Genomic DNA, 16,800 nt, shown 5'->3' with positions numbered 1-16,800 from the left:
GGCCTTGCCGACCTTCTCTGTGTCATCCCAGTCCTAGTGTCGCACCGTTTGTGCACTTGGGAATCTAACTAGCCTTCTCTCCATGATTTTTCCCATCATAGTCCGAATTTCTATTTTATCAGGAGTTGTAATCATATATTTACCAGAAATAATTTTTATTATCCTATGAATAACACCTGCTTTATTGAGAATCTGATATGTTGTAGAAGATTTTGTATTTACTCTGCACGGCAATCCCTTACACGTGGTATTATTTGCACTTACACAGGAGGAAACTGAGGCCGTAGAAAGTGAGTTACTGACCCAGGGTCACGCGGTTGGCGGGAGAACTGGCATCTCACCTGACTGGTGACAGAGTCCCTGCTGCTCCCAGCACAGTGCACTGTCACCACACCCTTACAGGCCGGCTTTTCCAGAGCTTATCAGTTTCCTCTTGGTGTCTGTGTTCCTGTCCTTTTTGTTCTTAATGTTGATTTTATTTATTTCGAGAGAGAAGAGGGCGGTAGAGGGGCAGAGACGGAGAGAAAGAATCCCAAGTAGGCTTTGCACTGTCAGCATAGGGCCTGACGTGGGGCTTAACTTCATGAACCGTGAGATCATGACCTGAGCTGAAATCAAGAGCCAGACATTTAACCAACTGAGCCACGTAGGCACCCCTCGTCCTTTCTTATATTTGCATGGAGATTGCTGACCTTTTTCTTCTCTTCTCCCCCAGTTTTCTCCTAAAACTCTTGTTTCTCCACTTAATAAATTACAACCAACTTCTTCCTTCTGCTTTCAGGTATGCGTCAAAGTATGTCTCTCTTAAAAACAACAACAAAAATTTCAGGGCACCTGGGTGGCTCAGTCGGTTAAGCATCCAGCTACTGACTTCGGCTCAGGTCCCGGCCTCACAGTTCGTGGGTTCAAGCCCTGCATCAGGCTCTGTGATGACAGCGAGGAGGCTGCTTGGGATTCTCTCCCCGCTCCCCGCCCCTCTCTCTGCCCCTCCCCCACTCACATACTCTCTCTCTCTCAAAATAAATAAACTTAAAACAACAGTCAAACAAAAATTTGGTTCTGATGATATTCTAACCACTATTATATTTTGAGTTAGATCCTCTGGTAAGCTGTCTGTACCCAGGGCCTGTGCTCCTTCCCACGTGATTCCAGACAGCTGGCCTCCATTCTCCCTACTTGAGCTCAGTGGCTTTTGCCCTCTGACTTCTTGAGAAGCTTTCTTCTTTTTGCTTTTCTAGTATAGTTCTGTTCTGCATCCTTGAATGATTATTCATCCTCCTAAATTTTTTTCTTTTTTTTTAATTTAATTTAATTTAATTTTTTTTCTTTTTTTTTTGTTTTTCTTTTTGGAGAGAGAGAGAGAGAATGGGAATCTTAAGCAGGCTCCATTCTCAGTGCAGAGTCCCATACGAGGTTTGATCCCATGACCCTGGGATCATGACCTGAGCCAAATTCAGGAGTCAGATGCTCAGCCAACTGAGCCACCCAAGCGCCCCTTTTTTTTCTATTTCTTAACTTCACAAGGGTGCCCTGCCCCAATTCTTTTTGTACTGTTCCTCCAACTTTTGTTTTCAGTTATGGAATTCTGACACCGTGCTATTGTGATCATTCGTTTATTATGTCTCAATTTGTTTTCTTTAATAGTTTTCAAGAATGAGTTCACTTTCCTCGTATGAATTAGAGCAGGTTCAAGGACACTGTCACACCAGCACTCACCTGTATCCCAGACCCTTTCTTGTATGTCGGGTACATGGGCGGAGTTGCAGCTACACGCGAGGATTGCTTGTCTGCCTGGAGGCCTCCCACCTCCCTGCCCCAGGGCTGCAGCGTCCTCCCCGGGGATGCAGAGGGAAGAAGGTGTAGCCCTCTCCCCCTGGGGGCCCGGGACCCATCATTTAAGGCTCCACACTCTCCGTGGCCTGCGCCGCCCAGTTCAGCATCTCCCGCTTGGTTCCTGTTCTGGGTTTCTTGCACCGATGTGTCTGTGATCGGTGGGTGTCCGTGGGATGAGGTGAGCTCGGGGTCGTGCTGCTCTATCGTCTTCCCAGGCCTCCCCCAGGACAGCTGTCCTTGAGCCACCTATTATCCAAACCTACAAACCCAGACAGAACTGGACACATCAATTCAGACTTTAATACCGTCAAGCAGTATTTGCCACGTGGCAGAAACTCTCTGAATGCTGTACTTGCTGCATGAATGGGTGAGAGAATGAATCCATGAAAAACACCTACCCCAGGCCACCCGGCCGGCCCGCCCTCACCTGGGCTCCCTTCGGTGGTTTGCCGCCTCGTTCATCTAGGTGCCCTAGACCAGAAGCTGAAGTTTGCTGATTGCTTCCTTTTCCTCGGTTCCTCTATCCACTCAGTCCTCAAGATCCACCACAAGTCGTCTTCAAACATCTGTTCAGGGGCGCCTGGCTGGCTCGGTCGGTTAAGCGTCTGACTCTCCGTGGCGGCTCGGGTCATTATCTCACGGTTTTGTGAGTTCGGGCCCCGCACGGGGCTCTGCGCTGACAGCGCGGAGCCTGCTTGGGGTTCTCTCTCTCTGCCCTTCCCCCACTCACACTGTGTCTCTGTCTCAAAACACATAAATAAAAACTGAAAAAAAAAAAAAAGTCTGTTCAGTTTAGTCTCCTCTCAGGGCAAAATTACCATCTCAGAATTTTGAGTAGAAGAATCGGGGAAAAAGAAACTAAGATACTCTTGACCCTCATCATCTTACTTAACCGCCAGTTCAGCTGTGTTTAGCCTTTGGGCAGATTACTTCCTCTCGACTTTGGGGTGTTTTTCATCTGTTGAATGGAGAGATCAGCTAGCACATTCCTACGGTCCTAAAGCTTTACTTTTTCTACATTGTCTGGTTTTACCTCCCTAGTGTCCAACCCCGGTGATGGGGTTAAGGCCCTCTAGAAGGCCCTCAGTGTAGTACGGCTTACTCATTTAAGGAGTGGGTATTTACCTACATCCCCTTCATTTTAAAGACGTTTTTGTTGAAATTACAAAAGTAATACATGCACATGATTTAAAAAAAAACTTTTAGGGCACCAAATGAAAAGTGAGGTTGCCCTTCACCCTGGCAGTGTTCTCCAGGGGGACCCTTATATCCTTGCAGAAAATTTTCACACTTGGCAGAGTATTACAAAACTTACATGCAATTAATATATTTCAGCAACTAGAGTGGATAGGTATTAACCAATACAGATTTAGTTACCTGGATAGTGCCTTTTAGCAAGTATAACATTGCTTCAAAACTTCAGAATAGCACTTTGTCTCTCTTACATGTTAATTCACCTCTAGAAGGTGGATATATTTTATTGGGATATGTGAAGAGAAAAGAATATACTTATTTCCCTTAGAGATGCGAAACATGCTGTATATTCAAACTGTTCCACAGTTTGCTTTTTTTCATCTGATATATTTGCATTTTTCCAATTTAGGGTACGTGTGTATTTTGTATGGAAAATTCTCGTTAAAGTCTGCATAGTATTCCACTGTATGGATAGATATAAAATGCCTAGTCATTTACATAATTTAAGTAATTCATAATATTTTATTGTTAAAAATAATGCTATAGTGAACATGTCTGTAGAATTTTCTAGAAGTAGAAATCCTGGGTCAGAGAACATATACATATTGAGTTTTTATAGACGCTCCCAAATTTCCTTCCAAAAAGATTGTAACACATGACCTCGTACATGCAATTTTTAGAGGGTATCGTTAATTTAAATTTTTAGTTGAACCTATTTTCTGTGCTAGGAAACAAACAGTAATAGTACAGGAAATAGGCTCAAACAAATAGGATCACAAGTAATAGGCAGCAACTTAGGCTTTTAACTCTCACCCCAAAAAACTACTGAAAAATATGAAATGGTGTCAGGAATTGGTGGGTATTTCCAGTATCTTAAGGGCAGGACTGCAAGACAGAACTGGAACCAGAATTGGAGAGCCAAAGCTGGGACTCCGTGGAGCTTGTTTCTTCTTGTTCCTGCAGATCTGTTTGAAATCAAACACTGTCTGCCTGCAAATGAGTTTTCATTTTTTCCCCAAGTCACGTGGCAGACTGTCACCGTCGCGTGTTTCCCAGCTCCAGGGCTCCGTCTCTGTTCTGCGTCCGCGGGAGAGAGAGCACGAACTAGAAGGGGGAAGGGTGGTCTGAACTTGTCCCCCAGAGGAGGAGAGAGTGGCTTTTCGACCAGGCAGATACGCCCCAAAGAAGCCCACTACACTTAGAACATCAAGTAGAGTATTTACCATTTAATTGCTCTAATATGTAAAAGTTTCAACAGTTTGCGAGAGACCCTTGGCCTTGTTGCCAAGTCGGTACAATGTGTTTGCTTTGGAGGCCATCACACAGAGAACAGTGAGCATCTAACTATGATGATATTGTCGTTATTCATCCATAATAATGGTTTTAAAAAGTACTTTTGAGGGGCACCTGGTGGTTCAGTCGGTTGAGCATCCGTCCGACTCTTGGTTTCAGCTCAGGTCATGATCTCATGGTTTGTGAGTTCTACATTGGGCGGAGCCTGCTTGGGATTTCTCTCTCCCTCTCTCTGCCCCTCCCTGGCTTGCTCGCTCTCTCTCTCTCTCTCTCTCTCTCTCACTCTCTCAAAATAAGTAAACATTAAGTTTTTTTTTAAATGATTAGTTGCCAGTTTCACAGAGTTATTTGTAAAAGAATGAAAGCAAATGTTATAGTCAAATTCAGCTTGTACATCCTTCAACAGTTTCCTTTTGATTCTTAAATGTAGCCATCAGATATTGTGAAAGATGTCAGTTGATTAAACCTGACCGGGCACATCACTGCTCAGCATGTGACATGTAAGTATGACTCATTTGTTTTCGTTTAACCCTAGCACTGCACATTGGTGATGGGAGAATAGTAGGGGATGCAATATTTTGTATGCTTTATGCTTAGCAAAAATGCTTCATCCTCTCCAATTACTTGCTATGTATGCTGAGCTAACAAAAATATTTATATAAGCTAGAATATACTTTGAAGTAATCTCGCTTCCTGTACTAGTTGATAGAATGTTTTTTAAATATACTTCCTATGCTTATGCCTAATGTAACATTGATGAGCAAGTAATAACCCCTTTGAGAAAGATAACCTTAGCTCGCAGATTAAAAAGACTATCATGACAATATTCTTGTTTATCTTGTTAATATTAAAACATAACAAACCACAAACACACTGCTTTCAGTTACTGTCTGTGACATCGTTCCCAGAAAAATTTGAAAGATTTTATTTTATGTGCACTTTTGAGAAGATAGTGTATTGAAGGAAAGATCTATAGTTTAGGAATCTCTGCTAGTCCTTGAACTGTAGTTAGGTTGTTTAACATTCTGGGTATTAGTTTATTCATTTCTTATGTTACAGCAGTCCCCTCTTATCTGTCTGAGGATATGTCCCAAGATCCCCAGTGAATGCCTGAAACTATATATACTATGTTTTTTCCTATACATACATAACTATATGAAAAAATTTAACTCCTAAATTATGCACGGTAAGAAATTAACAACAGTAGCTAATAATAAAACAATAGTTATGACAATAGGCTGTAATAAGTGTATGTGAATGTGGACTCTCTAAAAATGTCTTACCGTGTACCTACCCCAACTGGGAAGAGATGAAGGGAGGTGGGTGACATAGACCCTGTGACGTAGCGTCTGGCTGCCGCTGACCTTCTGGGTGCGTCAGAGGATCATCTGCTTCCAGACCATGGGTGACTGCTGGGAGCTGAGACGAGGAGAAGCAACTCTAGATAGGGGAGATGGCTGTATCTGAGATGTTCTCTGGTCTGACTTCATACAAATCTGGATTATGTGTATTGGCGGGGAGGCAGATTTGGAGGGGTTTTTTTAATTATAAAAGCATAGTCGTGCTCATCTATGGAATCCAATTTTGTGAATTGTGCGGGAAAAATAACCATCTACAAGCCCATCATTGGTAATATTTTAACATATTTGTTCCTATGGTTTTATTTTTATGTCTTGCATGTGGTTAAAACAGCCTACGGATTTCTGTGTTTCATTTTATCTCCCTCAGCTAATTTGTAAGCTGGACCTGTCTAATTGACCTAGTGTTACATGTACCATATCAGTATATTAAAATATCATTTGATGTGGTTCAAAGCAGCTGACTGTGCACAACTGAATTCCCAGTATTAAAAATCATTATTTCTTACCTGTAAAAGTACTTGGCGAAATATCAGAAATATTTTCTAAACTAATGTTCACTGGGTTGGTTCTTCTAAGATGTTATTTGTAAAGGTAAAAATTTAAGCCAAAGAAGAAGAAAATTATGAGCAATTAGAATTAGGGGAATTTTTATAAGGATTTTCTTATGCTTATTTGTTTTTTAGATGTATTCTTAAGATGGATCATCACTGTCCTTGGTATGTATAAAAAATAGAGGAAATCTCATTGGGGGTGGAGAGGTGGGAAGGAGACAATTGAGAGTAATTTACCTCAGCATTTTTGAATTTTGAAGGTCAGTGTAATTACTCATAGATATCAAGATTGATGTAGTCATTTATATGCATATATATGTATGTAGTTGTTTATATTAAATGTATTCCTTTAACTATAAATCTGATGTATTAACCCAAGTAAGTACATAATAAGAATTGACATTGGGGCACCTGAGCGGCTGTCAGTTAAGTGTCCACTCTTGATCTCAGCTCAGAGCATGATCTCACGGTTCGTGGGATCAAACCCCCTCTGCGCCGCCCCCCCCCCCCCCCCCCCCGGGCTCCACACTGACAGCACGGACCCTGCTTGGGATTCTTCTCTCCCTCTCTCTCTGCCCCTCCCCTGCTCGTTCTCCCTCTCTCTCAGAATAAATACATTAAATTAAAAAAAAAAAAAGAATTAAACATCAAAATTCCAAATTGCTTGAGACACCTGTATAGCTCAGGCGTTTAAGTGTCTGAACTGTTGATTTCGGCTCAGGTCATGATCTCACAGTCGTGAGATCAAGGCCCGGGTTGGGCCCCATACTGAGCTTGGAGACTGCTTAAGATTCTTTCTCCCTCTCCCTGTGTCCTTTCCCTCTTCCTCTCACTCACTCTCTCTCTCTCTCAGAAATAAAATAAAATAAAATAAATTCCAAATTCCTCATAGAATTTATTAAAAACACACATCCACAATGAAGACACTGCTTCTCCTACTTCCCAAATGGCTCATTTCCAAGTAATAATGATTAAGTTTTTTATCTGTCACATGTGTTGTTGTTTTTATTATGGTTTAAAAAATAACGTAAAATTTGCCATCTTAACCATTTCTAAGTGTACACTTCAGGAGGTACAAAGTACGTTCACATTGTTGTGCACCCAGCGTTCAGAACTTTTCATCCTGCACAGCTAAGGTTCTGTGCCCATCCCTGCCCCATGCAGCCCTGGAAAACACCATTCTGTTTTTTGTTTCTGTGAGTTTGTGGTTTGTCATATTTTTACAGTGTGACTTTTTGTATTCTTCTAGGGTGAATAACTGTGTGGGATTTTCTAATTACAAATTCTTCCTGCTGTTTTTATTGTATTCCTTGTTCTATTGCCTTTTTGTGGCTACAACAGTTTTACAGTACTTTATAAAATTTTGGACGGTAAGTCTTTTTTCTATCTTAAAACATATATTTAAGACTTTTTTAAGATGCTATATTCATAAAGAATTCCTTCATTCTTTATTATAAATAGATACACTTCATTTCAGTTTTACTAGATGGAATTTATAATGGATCAGAAAGAGATCGGTTATAATTTACCTTCATATGTTTATGTTTATTTGTATATAAATGGATAGTAAATAAGATACAGTGAACTTTAGTGATCCAAACTATTTTCACCAATATTGTAACAGTAGATATACCAGTTTTAGGGAAGTAATTGCTTTTAGTTGAGTTGAAGAGACTTACTGCAGTATTACAGTAATAAAAGTGAAATTGCCAATACCCGAAATAACCACTAACCTGTTTCCTGCCTCTGTAGATGTTAATCTTTTTTCTATCATGAGTTGCAAAGGTTTTTTTTCCACGTTTTCAGTTTATATCTTACAACCCTGTTTTGTTTTTGTCAAATCGAAGTTTTATATTTTTAAAGCAGTATTTTTATGATTTCTGGTTTTCCTATTTATTTAAAAGCCATGCTTTTCATTTATGACTTCTGGCTTTAGTCTGTTCACTATACATTTATACAATATTGACCCAGGTTTTCCTTTTCCATTGGCATTTTAATTAGTTTTGTTTTCACATTTAAATCTTTGATTTTGAAGACGGGATTATTGTGGTCAAAAAGTACTTTGTATTTATCCTTCCTAAAAATTCTATTGAGAGGTTTTAAAATGTAGGTTTTATGACTGAACTGCTCAGGCATGTTGAAGCCAGCCAATCGGGAGCTGATTAGGTACCATTGAAAAGGAAGTTTGTTGCTCATGGTGTCTGAGGGGAGGGGCCCACCGTGCCATGCAGGACCACGTGGGAAGCACCAGGCAGGGTGACCAGATTTAGGGTGAGCCAGTTTGAATAATGTCTGTAGTCCCTGGGTTGTGTTCACCTTCCCGTGGAGTGGTGAAGGCAGGGCAGTATTGTCTCCTGGGGAGTGACAGCCAGGGAGAGGAGGTGGCTTGGCGTATGAACTCTGGATTGGTTAGGTTGTCATAGGCAAACAGGTTTATTCCTTGCTGTCACTTAAGGACCGGAAAGCTGTGGGAGAGGCAGCCTCTCTTCAGTCAGCAAGGCCCCAGGTGCCAGTGCGCCAAGAATACAGAAAATAAGAAAATGAAGTTAATGCAGAAGGAGCTGTTGCCATTCCCATTTTCAGAGCTGAAAACTGAGGGTGGACGAGTTAGGTAACCAGCCGGAATTTGAACGTAGATTTTTTCTGTTTCAGCATCCGGCTACTTTCCACTGTGAGTTGCTTTTCATAGCGTTCCTTGGACGTAACATAATTAAAGCCTCAGTCATCAAGCACAATTATTTATCCAGGAAATAGCTAAGATATTTTACAAGGACTTTCCCTAAAACATTTTTGGATGTTTTCGACTTGGGGCATTGAAAACCAGGGGATGCTGGCACCTGCAGTGCCTTTGTGCATATTAGAAGAAAGCACCCAGTTCTGTGTGGCCTCAGCCCACCGAGTTTGGGGTTCTGTTGTTCCCCTGCTTCTGAGCACCTTTGTTCAGTTAACAACCCTCTTAACCCTGTTCAGTGGCCCTGTTTAAGTAAAGGATTTAGTGCCAGGTGAATAAAGTCTAAATTATAGAATTTTACATTTTTTATCAGAAACTCCAGTGTTTGCATATAATGATTTGTTAATTAAAGAATAAATATTTTTAACTCCTTCAGATTCACTATGAGTAAGGAAACGCTAGTAAACTTAAATCTTTTTCTTCATTCAACAAATATTTATTGAGTACTTATTATGTACCAGGCAGTGTTCTAGGCACTTCGGATAAATCAGTGAACAAAACAGAGTCCTGTTTTTATAGAACTTATTTTTGAGGAGAGGAAGGCATATACACGTAATAAATAAGTAAATCCTACTGCGTGTTAGAAAGTAAACACGGTGAAGAGAAGTAAAAGTAGAGCAGAGTAAGGGATGCGGCAAGTTTCTTGGGGTGGCGTGACAAGGACAGACGCAGGTGTCCGAGCGAGCAGCGTAGGCCTCAGTGAGAAGACCGGGCTTTAGCAAAGGTTTGACGGGAGTTGGTGGACATGTGAAAAAGGAATATATGCACCCAACATGGGAGCACCTGAATACACAGAGCAAATATTAGCAGACCTAAAGGGAGAAAGAGGAGCAATACAGTGATAGCAGGGACTTCAGTACCCCACTTTGATCAATGCACAGATCATCCAGACAGAAAATCAATAAGGAAGGATTGGCATTAAAACGACACATTAGAGCAATGAGGCAGTTTAAATCGTGGGGGGAAAATGACACATTAGAACAGGTGGACTTAACAGACATACAGAACACTCCATCCGAAAGAAACAGAAAACACAGTGGTATAAAACCAGAAATGAGTCACAAAAACGAAAACTGGAAAACTCACAAATAAGAAAGATCTCAAATAACCTAACTTTACATTTCAGGAACTAGAAAAAGAACATACAAGCCAAAGTTGGTTTTTTGAAAAGATAAACAGAATAGGTAAACCTTTACCTACACCCATCAAGGAAGAAAGAGGACTCAAAATTAGAAATGAAAGGGGATACAGCTGATACCACAGAAATGCAAAGGATCGTCAGAGACTACTCTGAAAAATTATGCAGCAACAAATTAGACAGCCTAGAAGAAATGGATACATTCCTAGAAACATACAACCTACCAAGACTGAGTCGTGATGAAATAGAAAATCTGAACAGATTGCTAGTAACAAAATTAAATTAATAACTTCCCAATAAATGAAAGTCCAGAAACCAGATAGTTTGGTAGTGAATTCAACCAAACATTTAAAGAATCAATGCCAGTCTTCAGAATCTTCCAAAAAAAAAAAAAAAATAGAAGAGGGAACACTTCCAAATTTATTTTATAAGGCCAGTATTACCCTGATACCCAAAGTAGACAAGAACACTACAAGGAAAAAAAATTATAGGCCAATATCCTTGTTGAACAAAGACATAGAAGTCTTCAAAAAAATATATTAGCAAACTGAATTCAAGAATACTTTAAAAGGGGACACCTGGGTGGCTCATTCAATTAAGCATCTGACTTTGGCTCAGGTCATGATCCTACAGTTTGTGGGTTGGCCTCGGTGCTGACAGCTCTGAGCTTGGAGCCTGCCTCAGATTCTGTGTCTCCCTCTCTCTTTGCACCCCTCCCCCCCCCCCCCCCCCCCCCGCCGCTGGTGCATTCTCTCTCAAAATTAAATAAATAAACATTTAAAAAAAGAATACATTAAAAGGATCATATACCATGATCAAGTGGGATTTATTCTAGGGATGCAGGTTTGGTTCAGCATCTTTAAGTCCATCAGCATGACGCACCACATTTAAAAAATGAAGGAAAAAAATCATATGATTATTTCCCTGGATGCAGAGAAACATTTGACAAAATTCAATGGCCAGTTTTTAAAATGTTTTATTTTATTTTTGAGAGAGAGCATGAGCAAGGAAGGGGCAGAGAGAGAGAGACAGAGACAAAGAATCCGAAGCAGGCTCCAGACTCTGAGCTGTGAACACAAAGCCCGATGGCGGGGCTCAAACTCATGAGCCATGAGATCATGACCGGAACCAAAGTCAGAGGCTTAACCGATTGAGTCACTCAGGGGCCCCTCAATGTCCATTTTTGATAAAAATTCTTAACAAAGTAGTTATAGAGGGAATATATCTTAATACAATAAAAGCCATACATGACAAGCCCATAGCTAACATCGTAGTCAGTGATGAAAAGCTTAAAGTTTTTCCCCTAAGGTTAAGAGCAAGATAAGGATTGGGGTGCCTGGGTGGCTCAGTCAGTTAAGTGTTGGACTCTTGATTTCTAGTCAGGTCGTGGTCTTACAGTTTGTGAGATCTAGCCCCACACTGGGCTCCACGCTGACAGCATGGAGCCTGCTTGGGATTATCTCCTGTCTCTCCGCGCCTCCTTCTGCATATGCTTTCTCTCTCAAAAATAAACATTAAAAAAAAAAAAAGAAGACAAAGATTCCCACTCTTGCTACTTTTATTCAACATGGTATGTGTTGGAAGTCCTATCCACAGCAATTGGGCAAGAAAAAGAAAAGGAATTCAAATAGGAAAGAAGTACAATTATCTTTGTTTGCATAATGTATATGTTTAGAATACCCTAAAGACTCCACCAAAATGTATCCAAAGGATACAAAAATGCTGATTTGAAGGGGCACATGCGGCCCAATGTTTAAGCAGCACTATCGACAATAGCCAAATTATGGAAAGAGCCCAGATGTCCATTGACTGATGAATGGATAAAGAAGATGTGGGGTGTGTGTGTGTGTGTGTGTGTGTGTGTGTGTGTGTGTGTGTGTGTGTAAGTAATGTAATATTACTCGGCAATCAAAAAGAATGAAATCTTGCCATTTGCAACAACATGGATGGAACTAGAGTGTATTATGCTAAGCAGAATAAGTCAGAGGAAGACAAAATATCATATGATTTCACTCATGTGGAATTTAAGAGACAAAACAGATGAACAGAGGGGAAGGGAAGGAAAAATAAGATAAAAACAGAGAGGGAAGCAAACCATAAGAGACTCTTAACTATAGAGAACAAACTGAGGGTTGCTATAGGGGTGTTGAGTGGGGAGGATGGGCTAAATGGGTGATGGGCATTGAGGGCACTTGTTGGGATGAGCACTGGGTGTTATATGAAAGTGATGAATCACTAAATTCTATTTCTGAAATCATTATTACAGTGCGTTAACTAAGTTGGATTTAAATTTAAAAAACAGGATGATTGGGGCGCCTGGGTGGCTCAGTCAGTCAAGTGTCTGACTTCAGCTCAGGTCATGATGTCACGGTTCATGAGTTTGAGCCCCGTGTCAGGCTCTGTACTGACAGGCCTGGAGCCTGCTTCGAAATCTGTCTCTCTCTCTCTCTCTCTCTCTCTCTCTCTCTTCTCTCTCTGTCTCTGTCTCTGTCTCTGTCTCTCTGTCTCTGCCCCTCCCCTGCTCATGCTCTGTCTCTCTCTCTCATAAATAAACATTAAAAAAAAAAAAAAAAAAAACCGGGATGATATAAATACACTTTTACTCTACATTATTTTAGAAACCTCATAAAGTATCTTTTAAGAATTGGGAAGTACAGGGTGGATATGTCTTCTCAATGAAAATACCTATATGATTTTCACAGCTGTCCTTTTATGCTAGTCTATCAATAAACGTTATTTGAACAGAAAAAAAATAAAAGACTTCACAAAAACTGTTAGAACTAGGAAACTAATTTGGTAAAGTTGCAGGGTATAAAATCAGTTGCATTTCTGTATTAGTAACAAACTATCAGAAGAGAAATTGAGAAAACAATCCCATTTACACTGGCATCAGAAAGGGCAAAATACTTAGGGAATAATTTTAACCGAGGAGTTGAAAGACCTATACATTGGGGACCGTAAGAGACTGCTGAAGGCAGTCGAAGGCACAAACAAATGGAAAGTTAACTGTGCTCATGGACTGGAAGAGTTAACATTCTTAAAATGTCCATACTACCAAAAGCCATCTACAGATTTCAGTGAACCCCATAACTAAGTTCCAATGGCATTTTTCACAGAAATAGAACAAGCAATCCTAAAGTTTATGTGGAACCACAGAAGACCCCAAATAGCTAAGGCGGTCTTGAAAAAGAAGAACAAAGCTGGAGGTATCATGCTTCCTGATTTCAAGTTGTACTACAAAGCTATAGTAATCAGAACTGTATGGTATTGGCGTGAAAACAGACACATAGGTCAATGGAACAGAATAGGCCAGAAATAAACCCATGAATCTTGGGTCAGTTAATTTTTGACACGGGAGCCAAGAATATACAGTGGGCAAAGGACAATCTTTGTAATAAGTAATGTTGGTAAACATGGACAGCCACATGCAAAAGAATGAAACTGGATCCCTACCTCCATCATACAAAAATCCGTTCCAAATAGATTAAAGACTTGAACATAAGACCTGAAACCGTAAATCTCCTAGGTTAAAACATAGGCAGTAAGCTCCTTCATGTTTTTTAGATTTAACACCAAAGGCAACAAAAGCAAAAGTAAACAAGTGGGACTGCATCAGACTACGAAGACAAAGGAAACTATTAACAAATCAAAAAAGCAGCCTATTGAATGGGAGAAGATATTTGCAACTCATATTATCTGATAAGGGGGTAATAGACAAAATATACAAAGAACTCCTATAACTCAGTAGCCAAAAAAACCAATTAAAAAATGCGCAGAGGACATTTGCAACTACATGGATGGAACTGGAGGGTATTATGCTAAGTGAAATTAGAGAAAGACAAATATCATATGACTTCACTCATATAAGGACTTGAAGAGACAAAAGAGAGGAACATAAGGGAAGGGAAACAAAAATAATACAAAAACAGGGAGGGGGACAAAACATAAGAGACTCTTAAATATGGAGAACAAATGGGGTTACTAGAGGGGGTGTGGGGGGGGGGGATGGGCTAAATGGGTAAGGGGCATTGAGGAATCTGCTCCTGAAATCATTGTTGCACTATATGCTAACTAATTTGGATGTAAATTTAAAAAAATAAAAATGTGAAGAGGAGGGGTGCCTGGGTGGCTCAGTCGGTTAAGCATACAACTTCAGCTCAGGTCATGATCTCACGATCTGTGAGTTCGAGCCCCATGTCAGGCTCTGTGCTGATAGCTCAGAGCGCGGAGCCTGCTTCGGATTCTGTGTCTCCCTCTTTTTCCTCCCCCGCTCATGCTCTGTCTCTTCTCAAAGATAAACGTTAAAAAAAAAATTTTTTTTTTTTAATGTGCAGAGGATCTGAACAGGCATTTTTCCAAAGACCTATGGATGGCCAGCAGGTACATGAAAAAGTGGTCAATGTCACTAATCAGGGAAATGCAAATCAAAACCACAGGGTGAGACATCAACTCATACCTGTTAGAGCAACTATTATCAAAAGATAAGAAATAACTGGTGTCGGCGAGGATATAAAGAAAAGGGAATACATGCACCGTTGGTGGGAATGTAGATTGGTTCAGCCACTATGGAAACAGTATAAGGATTCCTCAAAAAATTAGAACTACTGTATGATCCAGCAATTCTACTTCTGGATATTCATCCAAAGGAAATGAAAATACTAACTTGAAAACATATGTGTAACCCTGTGTGCGTTGCAGCTTATTTAGAATAGCCAAGAAATGAAAACAACCTAAGTATCCATCAATGGACAAATGGATAAAGAAACTCTGTGTGTGTGTGTGTGTGTGTGTGTGTGTGTGTACACAATGGAATATTACTCAGCCATAAAAAGAAGGAAATCCTGCCATTTGTGACCACATGGATGGGTCTGGAGGACTTTACACTAAGTGAAATAAGTCAGAGAAATAAAAATACTATTTTTGTCACTTAAATGTAAACTTTTTGAACTCATAGACACAGAGAGCAGATTGGTGATTGTCAGGGACAACGCATGGGGGGTGGGCACAGTGGGTGAAGGTGTTCAAAATAACATACGTCCTGAGTATGTAATGCACAACATAGTGACTATAGTTAAATGTGTTGTAAAGTCGCTAAGATAGTACCTCTTAAAAGATCTCCTCACTAGGAAAAGAAATTTGTGCCTGTGGTATGGATGTTAGCTAGACTTACTGTGGTGATCATTTTGATATATATGTGAAATCATGTTTTACAACCGAAACTAACGTTACATGTCAGTTATATCTCAATTTTTGAAAAAGAGTGTGATCAGGGTAGATCTCAATAAGAAGGATAAGATTTGAGCCAAGACTTGAGGGGAGTTAGTGGACATCCGAGAGAAGACTTCTGAGGAAGCATCTGGACTTCAGAGCAAAGGCCCCAAATTTTGTAGGCGCACCCCCACCGCGTTCATGTAACAGCGAGGGGGCTAGTGTGGCTGAAGTAGAATGACTGAGAACGGGAGTGATGCGAAGCCCAGGCAGTGGGCCTCGGAGAGTGTCAAGGACGTTGTCTTTCACGCTGAGTGAAACGGGAGCAGAGGAGTGACGTGGTCTCACTGTAACGCGTCACCCTGATTGCCGAGCTGAAACTAGATGGCAGGGTAAAGGACAGCGCCCTGAGAAGGCTGTTGCGGTAGCAGTGAAGGTGGTAAGAAATTCTCAGATACAGTTTTTAGAAAGAAACTACTAATCAGAAGTGTTTTTTTTTTTTTTATTTTTCAACGTTTTTTTTTTAATTTATTTTTGGGACAGAGAGAGACAGAGCATGAACGGGGGAGGGGCAGAGAGAGAGGGAGACACAGAATCGGAAACAGGCTCCAGGCTCCGAGCCATCAGCCCAGAGCCCGACGCGGGGCTCGAACTCACGGAGCGCGAGATCGTGACCTGGCTGAAGTCGGACGCTTAACCGACTGTGCCACCCAGGCGCCCCTCAGAAGTTTTTTAATAAGAGCTATTTGCTAAAAAAAAATGAATTTTATTTTTTCCTAGATATAAATCTCTGTTTTTAAAAACAGTGTAAAAGTGTCTGTTTAAAGTGTACCTTGAATATGCTTGAAGAGCTAAATATTCGTGTCTGTGTTCTCTTTTGTGTTTTTGGAGGAAATGTCAACGACCTTTAGAGAGCAACATCTTAGTGTTCCTTCAAAACATAAAAGATCTACAAAAGTAGTGTTCAGGATAATTTTGTATAAAATTTGGTTTCTTAATACATTATCTCTATTTGTACAAGCTTTGCCGCAGGAAATCTACAGAGAGTTGTCCAAAGGTAAAAGAACATCATTGCCATGCCATTCTTGTGACATTTCTAGTAAAAACGTATAAAACTCATTTGCTTCACAAGATGGGAAGTTAGAAGAATCACCTGGTGTAGTGAAAACACATTGTGGTTACTCTGGGAGAGAAGAGAAAAAGACGAAAGAATCATCTAATGCTAAAAACCTTCCATTTACCCTGTAAACAATGTTTCAGTCAAGCAGAACCACCTCATGCTCTAGTGGAAAACCATATGGACGGTTTTATTTTAAGAGCCAACACTTAAGGGCTTCCTCTGTCTCCTATTAATAGATAATAATTCCAGGTTAAGGTTTTGCTTCTGTTAAAATGAATATTGCCATAAGAACGGGTAACAGAGAAGCTGTTTTCATTCACTAATACCTTGTGGTAAATGTATGTACCAAAATTGCTAATTACCGAAAAAGA

General features: G+C 40.4%; 1 protein-coding gene across 5 annotated transcripts in view; it reads left to right on the top strand.

The window, feature by feature from the left end:
- The window catches only part of ZDHHC20 (zinc finger DHHC-type palmitoyltransferase 20), a 68,155-nt gene that overhangs the window by 38,629 nt on the left and 12,726 nt on the right, over positions 1-16,800 (top strand). For all 5 annotated transcript variants that reach the window (XM_042979799.1, XM_042980022.1, XM_042979859.1 and 2 more), the window contains 3 exons: positions 4,751-4,820; positions 6,365-6,397; positions 7,482-7,602. In XM_042979799.1, coding sequence (XP_042835733.1) covers positions 4,751-4,820; positions 6,365-6,397; positions 7,482-7,602 — 224 coding nt within the window. The remainder of the gene's footprint in view (positions 1-4,750; positions 4,821-6,364; positions 6,398-7,481; positions 7,603-16,800) is intronic.

Source organism: Panthera tigris, chromosome A1, assembly GCF_018350195.1.
Source record: "Panthera tigris isolate Pti1 chromosome A1, P.tigris_Pti1_mat1.1, whole genome shotgun sequence".
NCBI lineage: Eukaryota > Metazoa > Chordata > Mammalia > Carnivora > Felidae > Panthera > Panthera tigris.
Note: the sequence above shows the minus strand (reverse complement) of the source record. Positions and strands in the feature narration are given on the sequence as shown.